General features: G+C 32.9%; 1 protein-coding gene across 19 annotated transcripts in view; it reads left to right on the forward strand.

The window, feature by feature from the left end:
• PARD3 (par-3 family cell polarity regulator) overlaps window positions 1-12,632 on the forward strand; it is a 592,143-nt gene that overhangs the window by 431,703 nt on the left and 147,808 nt on the right. For all 19 annotated transcript variants that reach the window (XM_054695018.1, XM_054695006.1, XM_054695015.1 and 16 more), the window contains one exon: window positions 10,401-10,643. In XM_054695018.1, the coding sequence (XP_054550993.1) occupies window positions 10,401-10,643 (243 nt within the window). The remainder of the gene's footprint in view (window positions 1-10,400; window positions 10,644-12,632) is intronic.

The following is a 12,632-nucleotide window of genomic DNA, read 5'->3' on the forward strand; positions in this document are numbered from 1 at the left end:
TCTTGTTTTGTTTGTCCCCTTTTCTATTCTATATGCTGGTCAGCCTTGGCAATGCTTCTTTGAGAATGGAAATATAACTTATTTGGGAAGAATTTGATTACAGGAATAGAAAAAAGTAAATAAAAAATAATTAAATAAAAAATAAAATAGGTATTTAAATAATTAATTAAATTAAATAAATAAATAAAAATTTAAATGAAACAGTGCTTATATTCTCATCACAGCCTTTGCATCACTAGTGACTAGTACTGAGGGTCTCCTATAGCATGATTTACTATTGTAGCTCTTTGAGTTCCAAAAATTATTTTGACTGATTCCAAGTAAAAAATAGAAAACTTGATATTCCTTAGTTATTAGTTATGATATAATCACCTTTGAAAGTATTTTTTTGCCCATACATTTTCATGAAGCCTGAATATTATTCATATTTAAATATAAAACAATGAAAGGACAATGAATATAACTTAAAATCTTTTTCCTACCATGTTAAGATTTATTTGGAAAGTGAAAGTAGAGTCATCTGTGTATGGATCTGAGATTAAATTTCACTTCATTCTTCTAACTTCCTTCATCTCATTCACTTGCTACCATCATTGGGTGATGGGATCTTGATTATATCTGTCCAGGTAGGAGAAATGCATGAGAAAGATCACTGTTTGGAGCTGTTCTCTGCCTTTACTAGTCATGTCCTGCCACAAACTTGAACTTTTGCCCCTAAGGTCTCTTCTTGAGAAACAGTATCTTCAGTTGACACTGTGGGTGAAGTGAGCTGGTCCTGTGATGTCCTATTTTGACTTCTAACTCTGAGGTGCAAACCTAGATTCCCTAGCTTTCAGAGATGCTGTCTACCACATTAAAGCTAAGTAGGGAAACTAAGCAAGCAATTGGTATTTGGAGAATTATTGTGAAGTCTGTGCTTTCTGCCCTATGTTGATTTATCTTTCAGGCTTGCCTAGGGACAAAGACCCTGTTGATACATTTCTAAAAACTGAAAGAATTGGGCTCCAAACACAAAATAGAACTTTTCTGATTAAATGATCTATGTTACTTCTGGTTCACTTAGCTTCCATAAGGCAAGTGATGGACTTCTCTGTTGACTAAGAATAAGAAGTAAAATTTTGGTTTTTTTAATGTCTTTGTCTTCAATGATAACTCTGCTTATGTATTTTGTTGTATGTAAACTATTTGAGTATGAGGTTTCCCATATAACAGGAAAACGGTTACATTTGCAAATAATTTGAGCAACACATGGTTAGACAAATTTGTGATTATTTTTCAAAACTCTAGTTACGTGAATGTATGTTGTGAGTCATAGAGAATCATCACTTCTTAACTTATTTATTCATAGACCATCTCTCTTCACTTTTGTTTTTCATGAAATACTAACTCTCAGAATTCGTAAAGTTGTTTGGGAAATACTGATGATAAGTAAAGAACTTTGGTTCCTGGTTCAGCCATATCCAGATCATTTATCTAACTGGCTGTGGAAATCAGAATTGATCATTTCCTAGAACTGTGAGGAAGTTCCTAGCCAGTGTTTGTGACGTGCCTCTACTCAGTGGCTTCTATTTTATATACATATGTACCTATTCCTAGTCCATCTTTATTTTTTCAGTTTTCTCTTTCCCACATGTTACTCATCAGTTTAAAACATGTCATTTATATGGTCTGATTCTAATTTTAAATCCATAAAAGTTGGGGGAATAAAAGAACCATAAATTAAAATAGGAAAACAAATCTGTAATACCACTGTTAATATACTGGCCTGTACAATTCTGTTATTTTATAAAATAACTTTCTACAATACATACTTCTAAAAAATAACATCTAAAAAGTAACATTTTGGTTTATTTTAGACTTTTATTTGTTCTTACAAAATCATGTAAAATGTTTCTGGAACAACTTCAAGTTTGTGTAAATAGTATTATAATGGGAAGGAAAGAAGATCTGAAAGATGAAATATTATCTGTGATATCTGGTCAGACTTGGCAAGACTCAAATAATATTTATCTCAGATATCATACATTCTTATTAAATTTGATTTATAATATTTGCCAGTTTGCATTTTGTAGTTATACAATGGATAACTATTGTGATACTATCGTATATATCTATATCTGTGTATTTAAGTGGTATATTCTAATTTCTTAGCATGACTTTTTGCAGGTTTTGGTGGCATTTCTGAATATGTATTCCATTCACTTAGTATTTCTCTTTTCAGTTTTATCCTGTTTCCAAAATCTCCTTTGAGTAATTTCTTGAAATATTCATTAAAAACTTGGTTGATAAGATCCTGTTCAACAGATATTAATGAAATTATAGGAAAAAAAAATCTATATAGCAGCAATAGGTGCATTTGCTATTTACCTAAAAACATTTTAAGAGTTTTTACTCATTTTGGCTTAAAACTTAATGTTTGCTTCCATACCTTCTGACATTACAGCCTGGATAAGCTGGATAATCTTTGCATTTAGGTCACATATTGTCATTCGGTGCTTGATTTTTAAAAAATAATCATTTTATAGAAAAGGTACTTTTTCCCTCTCCTCTAACATAGTTTTCATGTTTTCTCTTTCCTCTCAGATACTTCAGAAAAGTCAGGTCTGAGCAATAGGATTGGTTTCAACAAATCTTCTTAAAAAAAAAGGAAAAAGAAAGGACATAGGTATATATGAAATGATTTTATTGACATACTGTAACGAGAGTAGAAAAGAACAGTTTAATTTTTGATGAGAGCTCACTTAGACGTAGTTGGCATTGAAGCATCTCTTTGAATTGGAAATTGTTGTAGGTGCTTTGATACTTGTGAAAGCCTGAAGGTAATGTAAGTGAACTGGAGTATCAGTGAGAGTGTATGAGGGACTGTGTGTGTGTGTGTGTGTGTGTGTGTTTAGGTAAGTGAAATATTGTTCTAGTCTTTTACTAGTTTAAAAGATTTTTTTTTGCTTCACAATATATCAAGAACACAATATGATTACGCTAAAATTTTATTATTACAATATTGTTTCTTCTTTCAGGGACCCCTTCCTTTGCTAAGAGGGGGAAACTATGCATTTTAACACTAAACAATTGATTTTAGAAATATCATAAATTGTGAAAATAATTACTACAAGGCTTTGGACAGGGGAGAGGTGGGTGGGGCTAGATTTAATAATGAATGCTTCTTAGAGATGGTAATTCAAGTTCTTGGTCTAGTTGCCCATAGCTTTTTCATTTAGCAAAATGGAAAAATTCTACACCCACTGTCATGTTCTGTGCTTCCCCAACACACACAAGGACTCATGGGGGTGAGCCTTCTTTTAACAAGTTCTTTAAAAATTGTGCTTGTATTAGAGGTTAATAGTATGTCTATGAATTCTTTTATCTCTTTTTCGTCTTTTCAAAATTTATGTTTTAAAACTGGTATTTCATGTTGGCATTAGTGATGAAACCTAACTTTCCACCCACTTATTATAAGGCACCTCTCTGGATTTCAACAACTTGCATTCTTCCCTGAGATTGGAAATGTACCTACAAATCCATTGTTTATATTTGAGATTTCTTTTATCAGGATGCATTGAGAATATGTTTATTAAAAAAACATCAACTTTTATCCCCATACTAGAAAAATAGTAAAATTCCACTTTAAAATTATGACTATTTTCAAATACCGAATTCATTCATAAAGGCCCTCTTGGCATAGCAGGCAACACATCAGTCTCAATCTGAAGAATTCAATCAGTTGAATGAAAATTGCTATTATCTTGAACTGTTCCTTCCAGTTGTCTTATAGCTTGAATTTCATTCTGCCACAAATGTAGGTTTTATATGATGAATTTCTGTAATACTGGCTTTAAGAATGAGAAAATACTATTGGGAAAAGATCCAGGAACTGCCTGGATAGAAGTCCAATAAATCAGGGGTAAACTGTGTCCTCAAAGAGTTGATTGCAAACTATACTTCTGAATCATAGAGGTACTGTAAACCAATAGAGGTGTTGTAAACCAGTGATTAACTCAGTAAAAAAAAATTTTTTTTTTTGTCAAAAAAGAGTTGTTGGCAAGATCTTAAAAATGGTTTTGAAGATAGATAGCAATTAATATGCAGGAATCTGAAATTTACAATTTTTCTGTTAAAATATTTGATATTGAATCTTTTATAGAATTTAGCAGCATTTTAAGAAAAATTGCAACTACTAAGGTCAATTTGTGCTTCTACAGTGCTTAAAATGTGCCATCACTTGTTCCATGTATAAAGCTTCATAGGTTTGAGGGTAGAAGTAGTTTTGATATAACTGAGAAATTACATGATTTTTACCAATCCTGAGGAATTGGTCATTTAGATTTTTCATGCCTTCTTCCTTTATTTAATATACAAAACTATGCTTTCATAGTCATAAAAACATTATTTTCATTTTACATTGCTGCAATTAGTACTGAAAGCCATTTATTGTTAAAGCAAAACCCTAATGAATAGAAATGTTGCAAGAATTCGTCTGTTTTATCTTCATCACACATCATCCATTTTAATTAAAGAAAAGAGTGGTGAACGCTGTGATAAGATTTTGGAATTAAAATCATTAATTGATGTCAAGCTGTAGAGATTAGTAGCATGAATTTAGCAACAGCAGGAAAGAAATTAACCTTATTACTTTATTTAGTATTTTATATTATTTTCATTATCACAATGGAAGAGAATTTTTTTAACTAAAAGGAAAGCTGTGAATATTTATGTTAAAACAGAACAAATTGAAATGATAAATTATTTACTAACTTTTTAAAGTCTCAATAGAAAGTTTTATTTGTTCCTTCAATTTTCTTTTCATTTAAAGAATAGTGAAATGGTGATGCTGCCCACTGAAGTTAGTCAGTGCCTCTGTTTGCTATCATTTAAATCTCCAAATAGTTTTCTTGCTTATAAGTAGGAAGGACTTTTTGAAATGCATAAGGCAATAAACATTTATTTCTTTGGCTAAGTTTTGGCCGAATCACTTACTCTGTCATTGCTAGGGCTTGACCCAAGATAAATTGGATGAATAAAGCTGAACAACAACCTGACTTTCAGAAAAGTGACTAAGTCTTAGATCTAGAAGATGATGTATGACCTCACAGTCACAATGAAAGAATAAAGGGGTGTCTTTTTATAGCATTGATCATCTGGAACGTTAAGGAATCATCTGCAAGATGCTCACTATCATTTTTTAAAGTTTCTTTAAAAAACTGTGCTGTTTATATTAGGACACCAAATATATTTTCTTCCCTGAGCCAAATGTTTATTTTCTGAAATAAGTTTCTCCACAAAGAATGAAAACATTTAACATAAATATAACCTTTTGCTTGTGTTGCAAGTTCCTTTTCTATCTTTATAATAATACATCCAAGAATAAAAGTATATAGTAAAATCATTTGTATTTTTGTTGATTTGACTGTGAATTGTCAGTAAAATTTCAAGAACCTCAGTTCATTCCTAGTTTTTAAGTCCACTTGCATGAATGTCATTTACATTAACTTCTAGAATGAACTTTAAACTGCACATTAATTCATGCTAGTAGCCAAATTTGTTAGCATTTTGCAGCACTAATCCCACCTTCATTGATCGAAGCTATAGTGTAGTTACAGTCTAAGTTTTTTTTTAATTATTTTTTAATAATTTATTTTTATTAATACAAGAACTGGGGTATAGGTCAGAGGCATAGAAAGGTGAGAGGATTCACCAGAGACAGAGTGGGGAGCAGAACAGGGAGACCAACACCGAAGACTGCTGAGGGGAGCAGCGGACAAGGCAGGAGAGGTCTGCCGTGCCATGTGGGAATTTCCTTGGCCGGCTGGGAATTGAACCAGCGCTACAGAGGCTGTGAAGAGCTTCACAGCGCTGTGCTCAACCCGCTGCACCACTGGGGAAGCCCACATTCCAAGTTTTTCATTCCAAATGTAAACTGCCAGGGTGACAAGGGTTGCAAACAACTTTTACAACTTTGGTGATAAATTCATTGGTGGTGACAAGATAAACAAAGAAAGTCCAATTCCTCATGTCATTGAAACTAAGAACAAGTTTTTAGAGAATTCTGCAAATGACACTGTAATGTTTCTTTGGATTAAGTCATTAGTGGCAATTAGTAGTAATGTGCAAATTTGTGTAAAATATATATAACTTGTGATAACTTTGGAATGTGATGAGTACCTATGCCACTGAGCATTTCTTCTGAGTAATTGAATTGTTAGGAAATGAATTAAATAAATATTAGAATCTATGTAAATTGAAATATAAGAACATTCTAATGTAGACCCATCAATGTATAATGGAACTGATGTGCAAGACACTTGGGGAGATGATTTAAGTTCTTCCCTTCAGAAGAGGATGTTAATATTCTCTTCCTCTGATAACTTCCTTTCTTAATATGCTCACACTTTCTAACATAAGTAAGCTGACTTATCTTCATTTTTCATGAATTGATATTCAAATACTTTAGGGTCCAATTTATTAATCCAAGTTACTCCTTTTGATTTCAGGAGGTACTCCAATTTAAGAATTTAGGCTTCATTTCTACTGTAGACAAATTTCTTCAGATTCCCACATTTCAAGATTTGTATGAATTCCAGTCACCCTGGATATTATCAATGATTAGGTGATTGTCTGATGGTGGTTTGTACTAAAGTGAGTTGTCAGATAAGTGATCAAAATTGAACTTCAAATTAATATCACACTGAGTTGAAGAAAGAAGTAATTTCCCTCTCTAAAGTTTCTCTAACTAATACAGAGTCAAAAAAGATTTTGATGTGGTACAAAGAAAAAACTATCTCTGAACTTTTATGAGCTTTTGATCATAGATATCCAGTATTCAGTGGCAACCAGCTTTTATAACTTCCCTACAGTCATAATTACTCCTAAATGATTAAGTGAACTACAATAAAGGAAATCCAGTATAAATTTTTGGCTAAATTTGGCATTAGAATTTGATTTCTGAGGCCACCCTAGTGACATAAGGGGTTAAGTCTTAACACTATGAAGCTATCGGTAGCCACTACAGCACCTGCAGCCACTGCATCATGAGTTCTAACCCCCGCCAGGGAGCTAACCCACATGGTGCAGCAGACTTCTCCTGTCTTGCCCACTGCTCCCCTCAGCAGTGTATTCAGTAGATTCGCCTGTTCTGCTCCCACTCTGTCTCTGGTGAATTCTCTCAGCCCTCCATCTCTGACCTACACCCCAGCTCTTGTATGCATAAAAAAATAAATCTTTAAAAAAATAATTGATTTCTCTTATGGATAGTTTTTCTTCTGAATTTCTTTTATGAATATTTTATCTGGGAACCTTATATTTGTTGGAAGGTAGGCCTCTCCTGATTAAAAAAATAAAAACTTTACTGTATTCTCTTATGAGCTAAATTTTCTTTTAACACAGAAAATAAGCTCCTTCTAGGGAATTTCTAAAAATATATGAAGCATTTTGGGTTGTCTCAGTGACTTGGGGACATTGCTTGTTGTTATGTGACTGGAATCAGTTTTATGAGAAGTCCTGCACAATAGCAAATGGTCTTTTCTCAACTGTCACTGGACATCTGTTGAGAAACACTCAACTAGGTGAACTTAAGTATTTTCATTTCATAGATGGGAAATTTGAGAAATCTTAATAGAGATGTCTCTATTATTTACTTTAATTGATCTAATAGTGTGTAGTGATCGTTCATTGTGATCTTAATTTGCATTTTACTATTGACCAGTGATTTTGAATACCTTTTCAAGTACTTATGTGTCATCTTTCTCATTGTTGCTGAATTTTGAATTTTTTTACATATTCTTGATGTGAATTCTCTGTCAAATATGATGTTAGAAAATATTTTCTCCTAACCTTTCATAATCTTTTATTCTATTCCTACAGTCTCTTTTTTTTAAAGATTTATTTATGCATAGAAGAACAGGGATGTAGACCAGAGGTGCACAGAGGTGGAGGGTGGTAGTGAGAGGATTCACCAGAGACAAAATGGGGAGCAGAACAGGTGGATTTACTAAAATACACTGTCCTGTCTTGCTGCATGCAAGACAGGACAGATCTGCTGCGCCATATGTGGGTTAGCTCCCTGGCTGGGGATCAGAGATTGAACTCAGGCCATAATGGTGATAACAGTGAGATTTAACCCCTAGGCCACCAGGGAGGCCCCCTAGAGTCTTTCACAGGAAAACATTTTAAATTTTGATGATGTCCAGTGTATCTGTTTTTCATTTTTATGGATTATGCATTTGGTATGACTTCTAACAAATGCACCAAGCCATTTTTTCCTAAAAATTTCCTTCTGTGTTGTCTTCTAAAGTTTTATAAGTTTACATTTAAATCCATGATCCATTTTGAGTTAATTTTTTTCTAAGGTGTAAAGTTTTATTTCAGGCTTTTAAAATATTTTTGTTTTGTTTTTCTTTTTGCCTGTGGTTGTATAGTTCCTCCAGCACTATTTGTTTAAAAATTATTTTATTTCATTGAATTGTTTTTGCACAATGCTGAGAAATCAGTTGACCCTACTTTTTAGCTATTTCTGGCATCTTAATTCTGTTTCATTGTTGTATGTGTCTATTCACCAATAGCCTTGATTACTATAGCTATATTATAGTCTTGTAATCAGGAAGTGTGATTCATTCCATTTTATTGTTCTTTTTCACAAATGTTTATTCTATCCTTTGCCTTTCCACTTAAGTATAAAAATAATCTTGTTTAAATCTGCAAGAATCTTACAGGGGTTTTTACAGGAATTACATTAAATCTATTTATCAATTTGGAGTGACTTAACTTCTTTATTATGTTGACTCTTTCCATACAAAATCACAGTATGACTACTTTTTTAGATATTTTGTTTCTTTCATCAACATTATGTGTTTTTCAACACAGGTCCTGCACATGTTTTGTAAGGTTTACATCCATACATTTTTATGTACTTGTATAAAACAACTTTTAGTTTATTTTTGCCCATCTATATATTCATGTATCTCAATTTTTAATGATTTGTAAATGGCACTGTATTTTTAATTTTAGCATCTATGTTCATTGCCAGCATAATGAAATACAATGAATTTTTGTATGCTGACCTTGTGTTCTGTGACCTTGTTGAACTCACTTTTTAGTTCTAGGAGTTTTTTGTAGATTCCTTTTAATTTTCTAAATATGTCCTCATATCATCTGCAAATAAGTACAGTTTATTTCTTCTTTTCCAATCTGTATTTTTTTTTCCAATGTGTACTTTTTTTTCTATACATATTTCATTGTCTAGAAGTTCCAGCACCATGTTAAACCATAGAAGTGGGAACAGACATCCTTTTGTTACACCTACACTTAAGGAAAAGCATTCAGGCTTTTTCTGTGATCTGTGATGTTTTTGTATAGATGCTCTTTATCAAAATTAAGAAGTTCTGCTCTATTCCTAGTTTTCTGAGAGTTTGTCTTCAGATTTTCTTTAGACATTAATAAGGAATTGTTATATTGATTCTTGCTTAAGCTTCATAGTATGCTGAAGGTTTATGGTTTGTTTGTAATACAACATATACATCATACACATGTAAATTTATACAAATATAGTATATAGGTATGCATAACAGTTGTAAAAAAATACTTTTTGTCTTAAAAATTTAATGAGTAAAACCCAAGTGGATGCCTAAAATTATCTGTGCTGATGAAATTTTAAATTAAGATGTAAATTATGGCTCTATCTTATTTTTTTAATAAATTTTATTTTTATATTCCCCATACAATTGCAACCCCCTTATTTTGACCCCAATACCTCCCCTCCCTGCCCCCTACTCCCCATAGAGTATCTCTGGCTCCTAGTTTTTTGTTGATTTTGATTTTCACTTTCTTACAGTTATTCATTTTCCTGGTCCCTTATTTAAGTTTTCTAGATTCCTGCTATGAGTGAGACCATCTGGTATTTTTCTTTCTGGCTTATTTCGCTGAGCATGATCCCTTCCAGCGCCATCCATGTTGCTGCAAATTGCATGTGTTTATTTTTTTTGAATGCTGAGTAATATTCCATGGTGTATATGTACCACATCTTCTTGATCCAGTCATCTATTTTTGGGCATTTGGGTTTTTTCCAAAGCTTAGTTATTGTAAACAGTGCTGCTATAAACATAGGGGTGCAGATGCTCTTTGGAATTGATGTTTCTGTGTCCTTTGGGTAAATACCTAGGAGTGGAATTGCTGGATCATATGGAAGCTCTATGTTTAGTAGGTCCGGCTCTATCTTATTGACATGAGCCAAAGCTTCTGAAATTATCCTGAGCATATATGACATTACCTTGACTATTTAAAATAAGCATAACTTCACTTATACTACATGAAATAAAATGTATTTCATAATACATTTGGATAAATATTTATTTGCAATTCTTTGAAAATACATAATTTTTCTTATTTCAACTTGGTTTTGATTTTTACAGGATTCAAGCCAAGACTCGAGAATTTAGAGAACGACAAGCTAGAGAGCGTGACTACGCTGAAATACAAGAATTTCATCGGACGTTTGGATGTGATGATGAGTTGATGTACAGGGGAATTTCTTCCTATGAAGGTTCCATGGCTCTTAATGCCAGACCCCAGAGCCCAAAAGAAGGGCTTATGATGGATGCTTTGTATGCCCAGGTGAAGAAGCCACGGAATTCCAAATCTTCAGCTGTAGACAGGTAGGCTCTAGGAGCAATCGGGGTATTGCTTCCAAATCTACTTTTATATAGTTTTCAATGAGAGAGTAAATTGTTCATCAATTCTCAAACCAGAACTGCCTTTTATTAATGGCCTTTAAAATGTTATTGTGTCTAAATGTATTGATTTTACACAAATCAAAGACTTTGGAAAGAGCAACAGATATTTGATAGCTTTTCTAATGTTTCTAACACATTTCATTTTGTCCTTAAAATGATTTTAGACCAGATGACTAACCTTTGGTTTATAACTCAAGTAAAAAGCAAACTTGAAAATAAGATTCTTCTGTTTAAGCTGTATTTCTTTTTATTTCTGGGTAGTCTGTAGTTGTGATAAGTAAATAGATGAGAAATGACATCAGTAGTTCCAATTATGGGTGATTCAGAAGACCACTGTTTTTGATTACTTGATTTTATATTTTTAAAGAATTAGTTAATGAGATGAATAGTATAATCCATGCTGAAAGGATTTATTAATAACTACAGATCACAGGTCTCTTTGTGTATATTAGTATAATTTAAAGGAACATAAAGTTGACTGAATATTATAATGACTTTATTTAAATTTTTAACCAATTATATGGCTGTGTATTTTTGACTATTAATGGTTTGTTATGGATTTCAAATTTTAACTGGAATAAATTGAAAACAGATCTTTTTCCACCCCTCTATTTATATATACAAATACCATATAAAGTTTAGTTCATGAAGAAAATACTTCCTTTCATTTCAAACTTATGCATGTTATTGTTCTTAACAGTACAAGAATCCCATCACATCATATGCTGGTTTCTTATTACTGTTGCTCTATAGGTGTGCTTGACTTTGAACATTATAAAAATACCAGGTTTCACTTAAAGCTAGCAGTTTCCCAGCATTAGCATGCAACAGAATCACCTGGAGGGCTTCGTAAGGCACAAATTGATTGACCCTTCCCCAGAATTATTATTCAGTGAGCTGGAGTAGAGCCTGAAAATTTGCATTTCTAACAAGTTCCCAGGATTGATCCTGGTGCTACTCAACTCAAGTACCACACTTTAAGAACCCCTGGCAAATCTGTAGTACTCATGTGTTATTTGGCTACTAAATTTTAGTTGCTTATTTCCAGGTATTTTTAGTAATAGAGTTTTGTAAATGCAGCAGGTAACCCTCAGGCTAATCCGTACAGAAATATTTTAATATTTTAGCAAAAAGAAAAACAGATTTTAAGGTAAACTCATATATTTACTTTTTTTCGGTTTTGTTGGTTTTTTCATTTTCTTTATTACTTAATGAAAATCTATTTGATGTTGACTGCAATGAGTTAGTGATGTAAATTAGCGTAGAAGGCTTATGGCTTATGTAAACCCCTTTGGTGTAGTCATTTAAAAAGTTTACAGTGCTTATTAATGACACAGATATATGAGGCTTTAAAGAAAAAGATTATCAATGACAGTTACATTTCTTTTAAAAAATTTTTGTTATTGCTCTATCTGAAAGCTACTTGTAAAAGATCACACAGCATTTGAAGACTATAAATGTCCCATTGAAAGTGATTTCTTGTGGATGGGGAGTGAAGAAAGAGAAAACGTATACCAGAAACTCTGGTGTTGCCTTTTAGTATATTTTGGAAGAAGCAACAGAAAATTATTTAACATGTTAATGATAAAAGCATTAGTAATAAGGGCCTCCCTGGTGATGCAAGGGGTTAAGATGCAGCCTATGAAGCTGTCCGCAGCCACTGCAGCATGAGTTCGATCCCCGGCCAGGGAGGTGACCCACATGGTGCAGCAGACCTCTCCTTACTCTCCCGCTGCTCCCCTCAGCAGTGTATTTCAATCAATCTGCCTGTTCTGCTCCCCACTCTGTCTCTGGTGAATCCTCTCACCCACCCCCCACACCTCTGGCCTGTACCCCAGTTCTTGTATGCATAAATAAATATGTTTTTAGAAAGCATTAGTGATAAAATTAATGCTGTTAAAAACATTAGTC

The sequence above is a fragment of the Talpa occidentalis genome, unplaced genomic scaffold, assembly GCF_014898055.3.
Source record: "Talpa occidentalis isolate TD23 unplaced genomic scaffold, MPIMG_talOcc4v2.1 talOcc4.14, whole genome shotgun sequence".
In the NCBI taxonomy this organism is placed as follows: Eukaryota; Metazoa; Chordata; class Mammalia; order Eulipotyphla; family Talpidae; genus Talpa; species Talpa occidentalis.